General features: G+C 42.0%; 1 protein-coding gene across 5 annotated transcripts; it reads left to right on the forward strand.

Annotated features, from left to right (window-relative positions):
• Positions 1 to 32: 32 nt before the first annotated feature.
• EIF4ENIF1 (eukaryotic translation initiation factor 4E nuclear import factor 1) lies at positions 33 to 19,331 on the forward strand. 5 transcript variants are annotated; one of them, XM_057373774.1, is made up of 19 exons: positions 33 to 145; positions 576 to 699; positions 3,573 to 3,646; positions 4,402 to 4,529; positions 5,028 to 5,308; positions 5,963 to 6,164; positions 7,258 to 7,433; positions 8,768 to 8,903; positions 9,243 to 9,422; positions 11,243 to 11,472; positions 12,349 to 12,420; positions 12,789 to 12,972; positions 13,434 to 13,513; positions 13,867 to 14,006; positions 14,234 to 14,318; positions 14,975 to 15,107; positions 16,189 to 16,533; positions 16,756 to 16,920; positions 17,456 to 19,331. In XM_057373774.1, exons 2-19 carry the CDS (start codon positions 604 to 606, stop codon positions 17,680 to 17,682), a joined length of 2,934 nt encoding a protein of 977 aa, XP_057229757.1. In that variant the 5' UTR covers positions 33 to 145; positions 576 to 603; the 3' UTR covers positions 17,683 to 19,331. The 5 variants fall into 5 exon arrangements, with proteins under 5 accessions (XP_057229757.1, XP_057229759.1, XP_057229761.1 ...); XM_057373776.1 differs by having other exon boundaries at positions 16,252 to 16,533; XM_057373778.1 differs by having other exon boundaries at positions 16,471 to 16,533.
• The last annotated feature ends 244 nt before the right edge of the window (positions 19,332 to 19,575 follow it).

The following is a 19,575-nucleotide window of genomic DNA, read 5'->3' on the forward strand; positions in this document are numbered from 1 at the left end:
GGTGGCGGCGGCGGCGCCGGCCCGGGGCTGCGCGGCCCCTGAGCGGGGGCGGGCGGGGGTGAAGCGGGGCCGGCGGCCGGAGCAGGAAACGCCGCGGGCGGCGGTGAGGCCTTGAGCGGAGCGGAGCGGCGCGGGACACCCGCCGGTGAGTGCGGCCGGGTGGGGATCCGCTGAGTCACTTGCCCKGTTGCCGCTCTTCCCCTCCGTGGCTCCGGCGCCGCGGGACGGCTCCTGGGCCGCAGCGGCGGCGGGCCCCTCAGGGCCCCGCGGGGTGGGTGGCGGTGCGAGTCCTGGCGGCCCCGCGGCCCGGCCGGGCCCGCAGACGGGTATTTGGTGTGCTAAAGCCACCGGCGCGCGGGACGGGCCCGCCGGGCTGCGGGAGAGGCTCGGAGCCTTCAGCGTGAGCCTCCGTGATTTGCCGGGGGAAGGGGCCGCGCTGGCAGGGGACGGGCGCTCTTGGGGAGCGCGGCTCTTTTCTGCTGTGTCTGAGTGCTAAAGTGACTCAGGCTGGCAGGAAAATGCACCCTCTAGAAAGGTATGTCTTGGAATTGACGGGTTGATTTTGTTTTAATTAGCTCTGTGGTCAAAGGCTTTGAAGTAACCATGGATAAAAGAGGAGGTGCAACAGAAACTGAAAATGGCGATGCTTTCCTGGAGCTGAACAGAATTGCAACCAAATACCCACATCGTTACACAAAGGTGAGCTCACTCTTCTCTCCTCTCTGAGTTGTGTGTGGATTTATCAGTCACAGGAGTAGAGTGGGAGGTGGAGGCTCCTGTGAGAGGGAAGCAGTGAGGTGGAAGCTGAAAAGCCTTTGCCTGGATTAGGATTTGCAAGGTGGTACAAAATGAGCAGCTTGTTTGATGCAGTTGTGCAATCTTGCCCTCGATATACTTGTGATTCCCACCACCTTATTTTAATATCTGAACACTCCACAGCATGCGCTGAGAGATTATGGTAGAGACTGAAGTATGTTGTTCTACCAGCTTTCTCAAGCACTGGTAGTTCACAATTCTAGTTCTGCTTTCAGAGCGTTCTTTTAAGAAGTTGACCAAAATGTTTCTTTGCGGTAAATACCATTTTCTGGGAAGGTGTAGCACACTGGATCTTATCAGGATTTTGAATGTGTTTACTGGATACCTTTTGTAACCTTAGAATGCTCATATTTGACTACTGGAAACTTAAACAGTTGTGACTCTGACCAATGCTTAGTGTTAGAACRTTAACACAGGTGCTTTTGTTTCACAGTGATAGCTAAATATATGCATGAGTGGAAGAAGAATAGCCARATAACTTCCAAATAAAGATTGTTCCAGTGCTAAGTGAGTTTGATGTGCTGTGGGGTTTAGGATTGAAATCTTGTTTGGGTTTTTGGCACCACTGGTGAAAAATGTCTTTGGAAATAGTCTGCAATGGTGGCTGATTTTCCCATGGCTKCAAGCTGTGGGAACAGGTGGTCATTGCTTTGTGGAAAGCTGTTAACATACTTTGCAGCAAATGGGCTGAAGTGTGGAACWGGGTGAGACAGTTTACTGTTGCTGACTGTGTTATCTTACTTGAGGAATTTGGAGCTATTGGTTTTTTAGTAGGTTGTTTTTTAAAAGAAAAAAAAGTTATCATTGTGGCTCTGTTCTGTTGAGATAGCAGAGCTCTGGCTTATTTTAAATAGACATCAACAATAAACTCCATACTTCAGAATTGGCAAAACTTCATGGGAATAGTACAGCTTTCTAAATCTSTAACTTCTTAGAAAAGATGTGTTCTTAACCTTTAAGGATGCAAGATATACTATTGTTCAGACCTTGTTAGTCAGTTAACTGCTGAGTGAAGGAGGGGAGCTGTTTGGTTTTTTTTTTTTCCCTGCTGAAAAAGTGGCATCTATTCTCATTCAGTCTTGCCTAACTCTTCTTGTGTAGTAACTGAATGCAGCTTCAGTTCCTGCTCTGCTTTTTGGGACAGTGTTCACCCTGTGCTGGTAGTGGCTGTACACTGAAACCAATGCATTCGTAGCTTCAGTTTTGTTAGTTCAGTACCTATAGTTTCTGATCAGGATAAAGTTGCAGAACTAGTGCCAGAAAGTGCCTAGTATTGTTTATCAGTTGGTTTTCAAGGAGCCTAGATCAAGCAATACCAGAAATCTGTGTTAAAATATCTTGCATCATACGGTTTCTTTACATGTAACAGCTTAAATAWAGCTTGTTTAAGGTGCTCAGGTAAGGAACATTGTAGGGCATTTTCKTGTGTTCCAGTTTACTACTAATAAGGCATTGAGGGAACACTGTTCTGGGGTGTGTGCTGTTGATTTGGAAAGGGGAGTGATTTCCTTTAATGGTTTATATTCCCTTACTACCACTRGGAAAACATCTGGCTCATACTATGAGTAGTTCTAAGCTGGTTGATTAAAACTGTTTGGTAACAACTAAGCACATTTTCTGTCAGCTTTCTTTAAAGTACTAGTGTGTGAATTAAACAAAAAAAACCCTGCATTCTGTAAGCACCAGTATTTATCTCCTCTGTTGCAAGAGAGCTGTAYAGCTTAAGCTGTGTCTTTTCTAGTTCTTGGGAAACTGTTGCTCCAAGGGCACACAGCTAATGAGTGAAAAGCAAGAAGCAATTCAAATTTTCCTCACTTGAATGGAAGGATTGTGATAGGATGTGATTGAGAGGCTGTGGACTCCCTCTCGTGGCCARCAAAACAACCCATTCCCAATCTGGTGATGGACAGAGCTGTTAATACTTGTAGTGTCTGCATCAGGCTCTGATAGTATTACAGCAGTGATGTTGCTCACAGATTGAGGTTTATTTTGGGAGGCTGTGGGCAGGGAGGTCAATGTTCTTCCCTTTAATGGAGCTCTTTTTGCTGAGTACAGGTGATGCTTGGGGGGCCGGGGGGGTGTGGGATATTAAGGTTTTGTCCCACTCCCAAACTGCCATCTGGAAGCAAGTGTCTATCTCACATAGCTAATTAACTGATTTTAATCATATGGGGAAAAGGATGTCAGAGTTTTGAAGGMTATTGTTATTTTTTGGGGAAAAAGGTAAAATATTTCTTTCAGTTTGGCTGATGTGTGGTGTCTGCTGTTAGGATTTTTTCATCCKTCCAAATGCCCACTGATTTCTGCACAGTTCTGAATCAGTTCAGTACAGTTGGAGTGAGRTAGGTTAAAGAAAGCTGACCTAGGGAGGATGAGTAAATCTAACTAGAAATGTGTGCATCTTGAGAACTTACCAGCTCCAGTGTCCATGATGCCTGTGTTGCTTATAAGCTGAACTGTCCAGAGAAGGGAATACATAAACATTTATGGTATGAACCAGTCTTGGAGTGTTCACGAGGACTGAACGTGACCTAGCAAAGCTTAGCGCTTCCAATGAGTGTTTGGTCAGTGGCCACGGACAACTGAAACATAAACTTTCACTGCAGTATTTTACAGTATATGAAACAACATATTGGGAAACCTGGGTTGTCAAACACTCAATCAAACTGGCAGCCTGGAATAGGTGGTTTGAGTAACTTAAATCTTGTCTGGGTGCAAATCAGAACTCATCTTGATTTTTTTAAATTTTTTTCTAGGAGGAACTACTGGATATTAAAGAGCGTCCCTACTCTAAGAAAAGACCTTCCTGTCTTTCTGAAAAATATGACAGGTATTTTCTTGATTATACAAAGGTTATATATATCTCTTTCAAAGTAAAAGCTTAAATTGCAAAAAACTCTTAGGTAACAAGTGCTCTTATGTTGATGGGAGGTATATGTGCTACAAAGTTCAGACTGCTACAGASTTCTGTTTTCAGAAGTGCTAATCTAGTAGGAAAGGCTCAGTGCTGTGGCCAGGGATTTTGTTCTTTGAACAAAGATTATTTTCTGCTGGRTCTCATAACTTCACACAACACACGTCTTGCAGACTTACAGGAAAAAGTACCAAGAACATAGATGGGTGTGTAGTACAGACTGGGCCAGGCTGTAACACTTGCTTAGTGGATTACTCTCCCATGTTGACACTGTACCTAATTTAAAAATAAAGGTGAGCATTCTTGGCTTGTGTTTGTAAGCTTATTCAGCTGCAGTTTCTTTACTATTGAGATGTATTTATTGTACATCTAAGTATGAGATTGAGGTAAAATTACCTGAATGCTTAAGAGCAGCACCATATTATCTACTTGGAACTGTKTTTTCAGTGTAGCAGGCAAGCTTCMCCAATAAYTAAACTACTCTTAAAGTCAGAAGGGGTCCAAACACCATGTGGAAGTAGTAAACCATAGTAAGGCAGATTTAGAAGTTATGAAAGGCATTTCARTTGTGCAGGTTGCTAACCAGGGACTTCTAGGTTTCCAGCAGCAGCCCTATGAAGTATTTATTTGACTACAAGGTAGCAAACAACCCTGCAATTTTATTTTTCTAGCGATGGTGTCTGGGATCCAGAGAAGTGGCATGCATCTTTATATCCGACTTCAGGAAGAACTTCACCAGTGGAAAGCTTTAAAAAAGATTTRGATTCAGATCGGACTTCCCTTATGCGTAGGATAGTAGGTGAGTRTTCTACAGCACATTACTTGAAACTGAACCTGGGCTGTTGGCAAAACATTTCTGTTGGGATAACACAAAGGAAATTAAACAAAGTCTCTCTGAGAATTGACTGCTTAGGATAATTTTTAAAGGGATCTTGGTTGTTCCAGCAAGACTATAGTTGKTTTTCTGTTGACTGTTATATCCTCCTGCTCTTGCCATGGAGTAGTGAATACCTATGTAAAATGCAAGTGCTGGGACAATTTCCCTGCAACTTAAGGCTGAGTGCTTGGAAGGTCTAGAGTGGAAAAACAAGTTCTTCCTAGGAGACCGCAGTGGTTCCTCAGTACCCAGCTGTAAATTTTTTGTCTGCACTTCCTGTGGTCTTAGCTAGATTAGCTTCACAGAAATAAATCATGAGCCTTTTCCTTGAAAAAGCCCTGGGAGAGCAGCATGCTATACAGACAACTCACTTAGTAACACATAAAATTTAATGAGTTTTGTGTGATCTTTCACTTGCAGATCCAAGAGAGCGAGTGAAAGAAGATGACTTGGATGTAGTGCTGAGTCCCCAGAGGCGCAGCTTTGGAGGTGGCTGCCATGTAACTGCATCTGTCAGCTCCCGGCGGGCAGGGAGCCCCCTGGAGAAGGACAGCGATGGTGTCCGTGTGATTGGCGGCCGCAGGATTGGGAGTGGCAGAATCATCTCCTCTCGGAACTTTGACAAAGACCATCGGGGCGGCGATTCCAGRGATGCGAGAGACCGCGATCGGGACAGGGACTACAAAGATAAACGCTTCAGGGTTTGTTCCTTCTTTGCCTGGGTGCATATTAAATCAGAGGGTTTGGACACTTGGCACTGAAAGTGCCAGGGCATGTGAGCTGCATGCAGCAATTCAGTGTTCTCTGCAAGCAGGCCATGCATTTTTAGGGTGTCAAGGGTKCTTCAGAACTTGGGGTTCATTCAGAGAGCTCCACAGGGATGCATGTAATACYGTTTATCTTACAAACCTTGCCTGGGGCGGACTTTTGCTAGCAAGATATTCAAAAGTCTAACAGTTCATTTGTAGTTCTTGGCCTGGCAGTTGTCAGCAAGCATTGTATTTGTCCTCAGCAAATGGAAGCTCTCCATGCTTTCAGGCTTTTTAAATTATTTTTTTTAAAAAGGGGGCTCTCTTTTTTTTTGAAGATATTTTTTTTTTTTTAAAAAAAACTCTCAGGCTACAAAACTGAGTTTATAGAAGGCCTTGCAGATCAATAGCTTTTGGTGTAATGAAGCAGAAATTCAGCTGTGAAGCTTAAAATTTAAAAGCTTACTGAGTGTACACAGAGGGTGTGTAAACYTTTAAAAATCCTCTGGAATTGGTGTGAAAATATGGTCATTTGCTTTGAAAGTTAGGGAAGAATCTTATGAAGCAGCATTTTATCAATGTTACTATTTTAATATCCCATTTCAGAGGGAATTTGGTGACAGCAAACGTGTCTTTGGGGAACGAAGAAGGAATGACTCCTACACTGAAGAGGAACCTGAGTGGTTCTCTGCTGGTCCTACGAGTCAGTCTGAAACCATTGAGCTCACAGGCTTTGATGATAAAATTTTGGAGGAGGATCACAAAGGAAGAAAACGGACAAGGCGACGCACAGCCTCACTGAAAGAAGGTAAGGGCAAATTTCACAAAAGCTCTGCCAGTGGGGCACATTACTGGGTAKAGTGGTGATTGTTACAGGTCCTGACAAGTCTAAAAAACACTATTTACCAGCCTTTATCTTAAACTTGCATAGCTTTTGGTCATCCTGAAGTGCAAGATGTAAAGCTTATAGAGGTATTTGCAGTCTGAAAGATCAATTAGGTGATAAATTACTGTTCTTTTTCCAAAGAAAGGCAGGATTGAGAGGCTGGGAAAAAAGTATGTRTGGATGTTGAGTGATATCTTATTCAAAAAGTCTTGTTCATTTCTGTATCCTGCTGGGTGATAAAGGCTGGGTTTAAATTAATGCTCTGAGGTAATACAAACATTAGGAACACTGGTCTGGGCATACAGCTGCTAGTAATGTACTTTAAGCTGTATTTGGAGACTTGAATTTGGTGTAGTCATTGGATTATTATAAAAAAAAAAGCTGCAGTATGGCAAGAGAAGATGACTCTTTAATGCTAGAAATTCTACAGGGGAACAACATAAGTGGATAAAGCTACACCTGAGGTTTAACTGTCTTGTAGTGCAGTTCAGCACAGGAGTTTATAGTAACGTCACAGCTCTTTTGCTGTGCCTGTGCAAGCTTGTTGAGAAGTCTTTAAAGTGAGAAATGCCTTGCTCCTGAGGGAGGAGGAGGAGCAATAGTTGTCATGTGTTGACTATTAAGAACCCATGTCAAGAAGGCAGGAGCTGCCAAAGGATTCTTGATGGAAAAACAGTAGCAGCTGTTGACTCTCTGCAACAGCTGTATGTGCTTGGTGTGGCATAACAGCCCRGGCTGATCAGGATGCAGTTGTTTGTGCACAGTTCAATGGCAATTCTTATTTTTTTGATCTACATAGCCTTAACAGACTAGAAGCTCTGTGCCAGGAGTTGTAGTGGGTGCTGTTTTCTCTTGCAGAAGCCAGCACAGTGTAACTAATGAGATACCAGTTGGGGGTTGGGTTCCTTTGGGCTTGTACTTCTAATCCTGGGCAAGTGCATTGGCTGTCAGGCACTGCTCCCCCAGGAAATAGTCAAGTTCAGTGATTCAGCAATCACTTGATTTTCTTTTTAAGGCATAGAATGCAATGGTGGAGTGGCAGAGGAGGATGAGGTGCAAACTGTCCTTGCCAATGAAACTCCAGCAGATCAAGAAGTTCCTAGAGAAGCCGTTTTACAAGAACCAGCTCCAGGAGAGTTTGACTTCAATGAGTTCTTTAACTTGGATAAAAGTGTTCCTGGCCTGGCTTCAGTGAGTTKTCTGATTTTTTTTTTTTTTTCAGACTGGGTATATTCATGAGAAACATTTTTCCTGCAGCTGCATTCTGTGAAAGCTAAAACTTCTTGCTTTGTGAAAGTTCCTTTGTGAAATGTGTAAGTTTAAGATGAATTTGCAGAGCTTTAGTTTTGGAGTATTAGGATGTTTCTCTGTGTTATCCCTGGGACTGGCTCTATCTCCAAAGTAAGTGCTTGAGGCAAACTACCTGACTGTTTTTTTGGTCACTACTTGAAGGCTCAAAATTGACATCCTGAATGGATCTTCTTTGGAATTATTAAAGATAGGCTCAGAGAAAATTAAGTGTACAAATTTAGTATAGCTGAGGACAGCCTTTTTCACCTAAGTCTGGGAATTACAGCAAARAGATTCTTTGTGCTGACTTGCTGGCAAGCAATGAGCTTGGAGACACTACTGGTAATGTGACTGAGAGGATCCATGTCTGAAAGCGTTTGAATCTTTGTTGTTTAAACCTTTAAGARGTTAATGAATTTTTTAGAACTGTTACTCCTACACTGGATAAACACAGCTTACTAATTCAGTCAGAAGTCAAAAACTGTTCTGACTGCAAAGAAACAGATCTGTTGTGGTTTAGAAACAGTGAGGTTTGSATAAAATAAAAATGGACTTCTGATCTAACCTTTAATGTGGACAAGCTTCTTGTTTTAGAAAAGATTTATCATGTGGTGGCAGTAATTTGACAAATACACAGAAGGTTCGTTCTCCCTATAGAAAGTATAAATTATGTCTTTAGATTTGATAATCTGATTTTCAGCTTACCTGCAAGATGATGCCTGCTTTCAAAAGCTGGGAATTTCCAAGTGAAAGTACCTGCTSATGAAACAGATTGGCAGATGTAATAACTTGTCATAAAAGTACAAAGTTTCTTTGACGTGTCTGTGACAAGTTTTATCATAGGTTTATATGTTTCTTGTCCTAATTCTTCTAATAAGTTAGGTTCAAACAATCAAAACTAAATTGAGTTATATTTTTATAAGGCATTGTTTTTTAAACACTTGGGGTTGTTTTGACACTTCCACTTTAAAATGATGTAGTTAATGGTCTTTGGGTGCTCTGATTGTGATGTTTCAGTTACAGTTTTACTGAGAGTAAATATTTGGTGTCAATAAGAGATGCACACTGGGTTATGCTAACTGACTACAGGAAAAAAAGCAGATCAAAGCTTCGAAGCCCTGGGAGCAGCATCTAATTGTCTGTRGCAGAAGAAGCTTGCTTGCACAGTAAAGCTTTTCAAAAGATGTTGCTGATCTTGCTTATGTTAAGGTTTTTTTCTTTTTTCCTTCCCTTAGATGATAGAGGACGTGCTGGGGGAAGGTTCAGTGTCTGCCAGCAGGTTCAGCAGGTGGTTTTCCAATCCCAGTCGTTCTGGAAGCCGGTCAAGCAGCTTGAGATCTACCCCTCATGAGGAACTGGAGAGGCTAGCAGGTAAGGCTGCAGGACARTGCTGGGTCAGGTAACCTCCTTCCACATTCTTTCTTACTCATTCAATAAGAACGTGGCAGATAAGGCTTTAGGACAGTGAATTCTCCCACAGTTTAAGCATTTGACATCCTTCTGGAAGCTCTTAAATGAAGCAACTGTAAGTTCTTTTTTTATAGATGTTCTTGTTAGTGCTTTCTGATGACTTTCCAACTGATCTTGGGCAAGGGGTGTGAGGCATAACTTTCCAGTGACATGTTCAAGTTGGTTGCCAGTGTGTGTGTTCATCTTGAGCCATTGGGTTGGTAAATTGATGTCGCAGTGCTCCTGGTTTTGCTGTTTCAGGTCTAGAGCAAGCCATTCTCTCCCCTGGCCAGAACTCTGGAAACTACTTTGCTCCCATTCCATTGGAAGACCACTCTGAAAACAAAGTGGACATCCTAGAAATGCTACAGAAAGCCAAAGTGGACTTAAAACCTCTTCTCTCAAGTCTTTCAGCCAACAAGGAAAAGCTTAGAGAGAGCAGTAAGTGCCTCTTCAGCTATTGTCAAGTTCTTGTGATGCAGTATCTCCCAGCAAGAGGCTTGGTATTCTGGAAAGCTCAACTGCCAAATCCAGGAGCAGGCAGTGTTATAGATTTACTTACAGTACTGAAAACTCAGTATTCAACAGCTCTCAGCTTGTGTCAATATCATCACTGACTCTTTTCATCCAAATCACAGGATGACATCAGGACTTTATCAAACTGCTTTACTGGCCAGAAACATTTATAAGATGATGCAAGTCTTGRTCTGAGTTTCCAGCTTTGTGTATGGCTTTTGCATAAGTTTTTTCATACTGGAGACTAGTAATGTGAGCTCTGAAACTGTGGCATTTGAACTCTGGTTTATCAAAAACTGACAGTGTAAGTCATCCTTGAAAGTGTCTATAATGGATCACATTGATCCATTAAGTGTCAGTATCTAAGAAGTTGAACAGTGGCTTGAGAATGGGATTTATTTTGTTCAAGAGCACCTCCAGATTAGGGGTTTGCATGTCTGGGCCCATGCATGGAGTGTACCAAATGCATGTGTTCTATRAAATCTTGAGGTCTAATTCTAAATTGGTTTCTCTTTGGCAAGCAGCATGTGTTGCTATGTAAACTGGACTGAAGAAAAAGTGATTCCCCTCTGATTAGTGTGGAGCAGCAAGGAAGGAAAGCATCTAAGCACTGCAAATGTTCTTAAGCATCCAGTCTGGGAGTAGGGAGTGTTGGCTAATATGTGGAGAACTTCCTTAATTTGACTTAGACAAGACTTGTAGTTCTATTTCTGTTCTGCTTAGTCTGACTTTCCTACTAAAAGCTTTTTCAACTTTGATCCTCACAAACCAAGGAAGAAGGAACTAAAAACTGTGGGGAAGCTTCCATTCATTCAAAAGTACCTGATGTGGGGCTCTGTRTTCCCATAAAATGCTGTACAGCTCTTCAAGTGTTGTGGAGTTTTCAGGTCAATTCCTCTCCACTGACATCCCATTTACTCATGTTCCATACTGCATGTCTGCATCATTGTTTCTTTTTTCCACCTTCTTGTCCAAGTTTCTAGTAAATCTTATTTCTTTGAGCCAGCATCTGCAACCCATGGCATGCTTCTGTCTCTTCTTCCTTTTCTTTTAAGGTGTCATACCTTTTGATGTGTGTTAGCTGCTCCATAAAGCATGTTCAGCTTTGATTTTTATGTATATACACACATGTGCAGGAAAAAAGTGCTGCTAAGAACACTGTACCTTATGCTGGCTATGCCAGTGGAATCTTTCTATAGAGGCTTTAATTTCTGAGCAAAAAATCTACTTCAAACTTTATACACACCAAACTTAAGTGTGTTACTGTATCTAGATTTCCCGGGTATGTATTCTTTCTCTTTAGGATAGCTTCAATTTGACATGGCTTGCACTGTGGCTGTAAAACCATCTGGTCTCCTGGGGTATAACATCAATGMAACTTGCCTAATTGAAAAAGAGCCAACTCGATTGTCACATGAATATTCTCTGCTAAATGTGGTCAAAGTTGTAAAATGTAACAACATGTCTTGCAGGATAAATGAAAGAYAGTGAGAATTTAGTAGCTGAAAGGTAAACAGCTTCTTGTGGAGTCTTACATGGCAGTAGTTGTGCAATTCTCTGTATTTGGTTATATTAGAATGTCATTCTAAACACMGGTCATGGTTTGACAGCTAGTATCAATATAAAAAAAAAGTTTTTGGCTGTTCCTAGTTTTCAAATAACTTCTATTCAACACCTGCACAAGAATTATTARCTCACTTGAGAGCAGAAGTGTGGTTTACCAGTATTTCTCATGTATTTCTCAGCACATTCAGGAGTTGTGCTTTCAGTGGAAGAAGTTGAAGCTGGGCTAAAAGGCCTGAAAGTGGATCAGGAGGGGAAAATYGCCACTCCCTTTATGGCTGAGCAAATGGAAGAAGCCTTGAATGTCACTGGCTCCAGGCAGATGAAGAAGGATGGAGATATGACTGCGTTTAACAAACTCGTCAGCAGCATGAAGGCAAGCGGGACTCTGCCTTCACAGCCCAAAGTCAATGTAAGTGGCAGCCACTGGCACTTGTGACCTGTGTAAACAGGGGTAACAACCAACCCTTACTTGGAGCCCACATGTTTTTAGTGACTTTTGCTTTAATACAGATATGTTAGTGAACAATCTGTTATTTTACGCTTGGCTTTTAACATCCTTAGTACAAAGATGAAACTGAAGTGARTACTTGTTAGCTGGAAGATTAATATTAAACAACCAATGATAGTAAGGTTTGGACTGTGAGATTGTAGCATAAAACTTCATTCACCCCTAACTGCCTAAACAGCATGCTTGACCCAGATGCTGTCAGTAAATACTTCTGGCACCCTAAAATGCTTCTAACAACTGAGTAAGTCTAGAGAATGTGTTTTTCCTGCCAAACTATGCCCAAGGACTTTTAGACTCATCCCACTTCATTAAAAATAGGGAAGAATGTAAATTTGCCCTGTGAAGAATTTGCAGATTGATTTCAGACTTTAAATCAAGACYTTTGCTTCTGGCTGTCTCTATACATTAATGTACAATTTTGATGCACAGAAGAATTTTTTAATATATAAACACTTTCCAGTTTGTGCACCTTTTCAGTTAACCAATGGCTGAATGTGCCATCTGCAGTTTACACAATTACATAAATGCATGTATTTGACCTAAACTGAAATGAGGCACAGTGAACTACCTGTATGCAATTTATTACAGGGCATATTCTTAGCTAGGAAGTCTGTGAGCCACCTCAGCTTTTAACTTTGCTGGAATTTTATTTGGGTGATGCATTAGCTACTGTTCTAACAGAACGGGTGAAATTATTATTACTGAGATAAATGTAGATAGTGTCTTAATGAGTTTGGTTTTATCTATTTCTAATTTATAGTGTTTTCACTTTCTTAGCAGAGCCTTGAAAGCCACTTAATGTCACCTCCAGAGATGTCGGGTCAGCCTCTTTCAAAGAATATTCTACAGGTATTCTTACTGGGGGGGAAGGAAGTATTTAAAAGCATATCCCCAATGGGAAAACAAAAAYTCTTTGAAAATAAGGTATTTAAGGCAATTAAGGGATCAGTAGTCAAATATGATACTATACAGAAGAGAGAGCCAGACACTAGATCAGTTAACTAAAAATTTGTCTTGTTATGCCATTTCCTATAATTTCAACTTGAAAATGTAAAGCCTGCTGAATGCCTAATTCTGGATRAACCAGGATTGGTGTATCTGATTGCACAAGTCCCCCATTGTCCCTAACTTGATATGAATAAGGTATCCTGCAGTATAGTAAAATGAGCTCGTTTGTGTTAAACTGGTCATGTTCTGAATRTTCTTTCTTCACTTAGGAACTTCTTGGTCCACCCATTACCAGACCTGCTTCATCGAATGTTTTAAGTGGCCTGATCAGTGGTTTGGAACCTGCAGCCTCGTTGCTGACACAGAGAGCCCCATCTCCCCCCATTCCACCTGTGTTCCCAACACGAGCRGCTTCTGCAGATTACCTGCGCCATAGAATATCTTCACCCATTGGTGAGACGGGGTGCAAAGTGCTTTGTATTGTGTGAGGGTTTTTTAAAAATGCTTTACAGAACTATAAAAACTTTCTGGCATTTGGTGGGCAATGGGGGCGGTGTCTGCCTTTTGAGTGCAAGTGCCTTTTCACTTAGTAGTCACTAATGTTAAATTCCTCAGCCAGACCTCACAGCGAGTTCTGCTGTGGAATAATGTGCTCAGCTACTGTGTAAGAACGACTTTCAAGGACTACTTGGCCATTTGTATTGCAAAAGACTACCAGCAGTATCCTTTGTAGCTCTTCAGCTCTGTGACAAGCAAGAGATGTAGCTTGATGTGGATTTAAGGGGTGAGCTGGGAGTCTTCACAAGGAATCCTTAATTCATGTAGAATTATTTTACTTTGGGATATATAGTCTGTGTATTGAAACAAACTGTTCGTTTGTAACTTGTAAATACAATGGTTAAATGTTTTTTTAGGTTTTGGACAAGGTTCTCAGCAATTGCTTGGTGATCCATTTCCAGGTGTAAGGAAGCCTATGAGCCCAGTTGCTGCACAGGTTAGATGACATGTTTTTTTTGCTAAATGTATGTGCATCTGTTTATGTTCTGTGGTCTACAACTACTTTGTGGAAACACTTAGCTGTTGCATCCAGATGTTTGTGCTTCTTAGAGTTTACTCTGTGAGGATGCAAAGTCTAATTTAGCACCATCTCAAAACCACATTGCAGTTTGGCCCTTCTTAGAGTAACTCAAGTACAAGATTTTTTGAAACTTCTGTTGCTTCTATTGAGGCTGTTGATGGGGAGATKGTGGTGAAGATATTAATAGCTGTAAGTCAATCTTCAGTATCTTAAAGAAAAAACCCAAATACAAGCTTTGACTTGTRTGTTTTTATGCAACTCTACCTCAGATGAGTCCCCTGGAGATACAGCAAGCTGCATTAGAAGGGCTGGCACTGCCACATGACCTGGCCATACATGCAGCAAACTTCTATCAGCATGGCTTTGGTAAACCACAAATGGACAAAAGCAGAGATGGCTACAGAAACAGGTGAGCACCTGACTGCAAAATCCAAGGGGTACGTTGTTAACTGATTTTTAATGTGAATATTGTCTTTCACTAGATATTAGCACTAATCACTSAGGATTGCATTGGTTCTTGGGAATGCTGCCTTTGATTCTGTGGCAAGAGAATCAAAGAGTAGAGTCTCTAATGTATAGAATCAAAGAGTAGAATGCCAAGAGTAGAGCCTCTTCTGACTCYCTGTCCCTTAACAGGCAGCAGCGAGTGACTAAATCCCCTGCACCAGGGCACAGAGGGAATGCATCTTCTCCAGCCCCTGCAGCATCCATTACGAGCATGGTCAGTACCTGATGTACAGTGGTTGTGGGGAGAACTGTAAAAGCATCTGCAGTAACCAGGTTTATAGCAGTGGTAGTCAATGGGAGAAAGGGAGGCCGTGAGTTAATCCTATTCATATTGTGTCAGTGGCCACATGATACAAGAATGAGTTTCTCTTCATGCTTACCTGAGTATCTTCACCTTGGAAAAGAGCCTTTTCTGACCACTGTCWTGCCTAAAACTGAAGAAATACCATTAATGTTACCTTGACCTCATCTTCTGAAACCAAATTAAAGGTGATTATGAAAACTCAAGCTGTCATATTTTCATGCTTAAGTTTTCAGAAGRCAAGTGCTGAAAGACATTAGATGCTTTACCAATTCCTGTGGAGCTGCTTCTCTGAACCAACACTACAGCTCAGCTATTTTGTTTCAAGCCAGTTCAGGTACTTTGAAAACAGCTGCTGATTTTGATATTGGACTTCTGAAAAAGCTGAAGAATTCTCAGAATAGGGTTCAGAAATTAGGTGAATTTAAATCGTGAATGCATAGCATCTCATTCAAAAGAGCTTTAAATGGAAAGGACGTGCTAGAATTGGTGTCCACCCACAACTAAGATAGTGTGGCCTGGATAATGAGCACTGGGTGAGGCATTGCTTCTTTCTGTGTTCTCTGCAGCTGTCTCCTTCCTTCACACCTACCTCGGTGATTCGCAAGATGTATGAGAGCAAGGAGAAAAGTAAAGAGGATCCAGTTTCTGGGAAAATGAAAATCAGTGATGTTAAAGATGAAAATCAGAGACCAAATGAAGGTATTGTAATGGCTTTAAAATCCCACAAGCAAAAGGGACTTGGAATAGACTCAAATTGTCTCAGCCCATAATATACCCAGGCTATATTCCTGATCTGTGGAGTTGAGGGGGGTGTAGAAGTAAGGGACCCTATGAGAGGAGGGGCTACACTTCCAGTAGTGCTGGGACTTAATTCCTTTTTTCCTATTAATTTCTGAGCAACAGTAAGAGGCCTGGACCATAACTGTTAGCACCTTTTCTTGATGAACAAGYACAATAACAATACTTCTGTAGCTCTCTACACCAATAATTGAAAACTTAGAGTTCTCTTGAGAAAACTGAGCAGTCAAAGCTGAGACCAGTTATGTTCTTAAGTGTAGCAGATCAGGGAAGTGTTTTGTCACCCAAACTGATGTAAGAGGCTATTAAAAGGAAATGCTGGACACCAGTTGCCTGACCCAGTCAGACTGACATGGCTAATGGCCATGACACTGTACTTCAGTGCTGGTACTGCAGAGGTAGCTTGCAGTTCATGGTAGCAGTCCAACTGGAACACCTCCCCTGGTAGTAGTTGATGCCAAGGTATTTTAGACCCTGTCTAACTGATCTGGATGGTCTGTGGAAGTAGTTTCTACAAGTGCTTTAGTGTTCCAAATCTTGTCCAGCAGATGTCAGACATAGAAGGCCCCCCAAACGAACAGCTAAACGGAGAAACCACTTTTGTCTAGATTGCTTATACAACTCCAAATTATATTCTTGTCTAGGGAGATCCCTTGTACATCCTAGCGCTTTTGGCACTGACTCATCCATGCTGCCAGTTCAAAATTCATAAGAAAAAGGAAAAATAAGAATTAAAAGTACAATTACTGCTGATTCTGATCTAATTTAATCTTTTTGTCAAGGGATTTCTGTGGAACATATTCCTTCTCATTAATCCTTTGAAATAATTTGGCTAGAAGCATCCAGAAATAGATGCTTACTATTAAATATATATGACTACAGTTCAGCTAGTTCTGGAATCTATCAAATACAGTCATTAAGCTTTAATTTTCATTAGGTGCAATCTCTAGCTGTGGACTGTAATAGCTGTATTCAATTCTAGCTACAGATAACCTACTGTCTAGTTCTGTGGAGAATGCAGATCAAGGAACTTTGCCCACCTTAGGTACCAAACTACCTGCACTGCAACGCTCTGCATGTTCCACACCTCTTACCCAAGCAAATCGTTGCACCAAAGAGCAAGACTACAGGCCCAAATCAGCTGGTAGGAAGACTCCTACAATGGCCTCCCCAGTACCAGGAGGCCCTTTCCTTCGTCCTGTTCATCAAGTACCCCTTGTTCCCCATGTACCACTTGTACGACCTGCTCATCAACTGCACCCAGGATTGGTCCAGAGAATGATGGCACAGGGGGTCCATCCACAACATCTTCCTCTGCTGCAAGCAGGTAATCCATRCTTTTTTTCCTGTTGAGTTAATGCATGTTCCCTTTAAGACTGACTTTGTGTTAGGAACAGCACAAACTGATACTACTTGTAATGTTTATTATACCAGAACTTACCTTTAAAATCGGACAGTAAATTYCAGCCCATCTAAATACATGTATTTTGTTTTGCTTTAAGTTCCATGTSCTTATCAGGTAAGAAGTTTCTTTGCTTCTGTTCAACAGGTATGCTTCCTCCTGGAGTGGACCTGTCTCACTTGCAGGGAATATCTGCTCCCATCCTTGGCCAGCCTTTTTATCCACTACCAACAGCAAGCCATCACATCTTAAATCCACGCTCCGGGACACCTTTGCAGCTTGCCATGATGCAGCAGCAGCTACAACGATCAGGTAGGCTAAAACAGACACCACGAGAGTGAGTTCTGTAAGGCTGATGAGTCTGCTCCAGGTACTGTACTTGCTGGGGGTTTGAGTACACTGTGCTAGCAGGAAGCTACTTTAATTCAGTTATTCATAATCACTAACCTGGTGTGGGTCTCAGATGGCTTGGGCCAGGCTGTTACGCCAGAACAAAGACCAAGTGAAGTGTTTGGTTTCAGAACATGTGTTGCTACTGACAGATCTGACTCTTGCAGCATGTGTGCAGGCTTTCAGCCTTCCTGGGCCACAGGCCACCCACCTTCTCCAGGGAAATRCTATTTGAGCCTGGTCTTCCCTTCAAAGCTGTGTGATACGGTGTCCGGAACTGGCAGTGTCAGGCCACTTATGGGAGTACTAATGAAAATAAACATRTGGTACCTGGACTTCCTGGGGCTCATGCAATGAATAAAAGCCACGTTCAGCTGACGTGCCTTACCAGGTGATAGCTCGAGGGCAAATCTGTGCTGGGTTATTACTCCACCCCTAATAGCTTTACATTTCACAGGCTCTGGAGCACAGGGATCACCTGCTGGTGCACAAACAACCCCTCAAAATGTGCTGCCTCGGACTGGATTATCTCATGGGCACACACAGCTTGACCATCGCCCCAGCCAGCGAAGCGGCTCTCCCATTGGCCTTGCAAAATGGTTTGGTTCAGATGTCTTGCAGCAGCCTCTTCCATCCATGCCATCCAAAGTCATCAGTGTAGATGAACTGGAATACCGGCAGTGAACAGTGACCACTGGSTGGAACACTTGCAATTCTTTGGACTGGATGAAAATGTCCATAGTCAGGACTTCACCTCTGTTTGTTTTTTTGGGGCTTTTATTTTTAGCACTCTGTGCAAAATTTCTTTTCAAGAGACTAAAGCACATGGCACCTGTCCTGGTCTCATGTCTGCATCAAGACTAAAGGATCCATTATGGCTTGGATAGTGAAGCCTGAAGAAATTTAGATGCACGACAAAGCCAGTTTAATCCTGGAAGTGTCTATTTTTTTTGTTCGTTTGTTTTTGTAAGATATGTGAATGAAGTGCTGATATTCTCTAGTGTAGAGGTAGCAGCTATGGATTCCTTCTGCAGAAAACTACATGTATAGACCCTTCTGTACAGACTTGTGTATAAACAATCTTTTGTACATACACACCTAGAATAGCCTTTTTGAATCTATACAGCTGTACATAAGAGTAGCTGGTAACAGTTGAGCTTTAGTTGTGCCTATGGTTTGGACCTTTCTCCATTGTACGTGTGGGACTTTGTTTAACATTAAAGTTGCATATCCTAAGTGTGAGTGAACAGGATGAAGTTGCTTTGCCTTTTCTTACTGCTCATCTCCTCTAGGTCTCCCTCTCACATTTTTCTGTCATGTACTGTGCACTCAGTGTAGCTAAAGTGTCAAAGTAAAAGCCCACATCTTGCTGTCTGTGTAACAAAGGTCTGATTCCCTGTATGTGACTCTTGCCACCAAATGAGAGAATTGTTTAGTCTTCAAACAGCCTTGAGGATGGGACCTGGTGCAGTCATGATAAAGCCAGATCTTCAGTCTGTAGGTACCTACTGGTTGTTGCTCTTYCAAGAGGGCTGGTGCTGGTCCTTGTTTAGCTGCAGTATTTTCCTTGTTTTAATCTTTCAAGCCAGTTACTAAAGGTCATCAAAATGGAGCCTTTGAATCCTCACCCTTCAACTCCTCAGTCAWAGCTGTGGAATATTCTGTACTGCCTTCAGTGCTGTTGATAGAAGGGAGTCCCAAGAACTGTCCTCTAGTGTGCATCCAGTGATGCAATTACTGTGAAACTTGCCTTTGGAGTCTTGTTCTGTGGCTTGAAAGGGGAAGGATGGGGTAGTTTTGTGATCTTACTGTGTATATTTGGTTTTAAAATACTATGTTCCTTTTAAGCCTGTTTCACTTCCCTAAACAGTTAAATGTTCTCTTCCATTCTTCTGCATGGTTCCTCACTTCACTCCCTCACTTGTGTTGAGTCTAGTACTGCTGTTATGTCCTCTACCTAGCTTAGGCCATTGTGCTCTTCTAAGAGGTGAAAGTAAAACCAGAATTCTCACAGACTTGCTCTTTCTTAGGTCTCACTGAAAGCAAAACCAGCAGCAGGAAAAAAAAAAAAAAATTACTTGTCTGTATTGTAACCCTTGCCAGTGTGCTGTGGTGGGTTTGTTTCAGTCCAGCAGAGACAGTRTTGTATGGAAATAGCAAGCTGAAATCTCCAGTGTGGAAGCTGTTGGAGGTCACCCATACTTCTAGCGGTTGTTCCCAAAACAATCCCTGTAAAACATGCAATCACCAGCTTGTCCTTGTAAGATTGTTTTCATACTTTTTTAACTTGACACTTTCCCAGTAACATTCTGTAAATAAAGTTGATTCTACCAGCTGTCTGTATCAACTGCTCTTGTACTAYATTATGCCAAAATACTAATTTTTAGCATTGTTCTTGTGGGTGAGCTGGAACCAGGGTTTGAATTGATCTGTCATGGGTGGCAGGGAGGATCAGTCTGCTTTGATAAGGGTAACTGTCCTCACTGAAGTGCCAGGCTGCAATTGCTGCATTTAAATGTCACTGTTAAGTAGGAGGAACCGAGGTTTGGTGTATCAGAACTTGTACAAACCAGCTCT

This window comes from Malurus melanocephalus, unplaced genomic scaffold, assembly GCF_030028575.1.
Source record: "Malurus melanocephalus ecotype Western Australia unplaced genomic scaffold, MMel_1.1 scaffold_208, whole genome shotgun sequence".
In the NCBI taxonomy this organism is placed as follows: Eukaryota; Metazoa; Chordata; class Aves; order Passeriformes; family Maluridae; genus Malurus; species Malurus melanocephalus.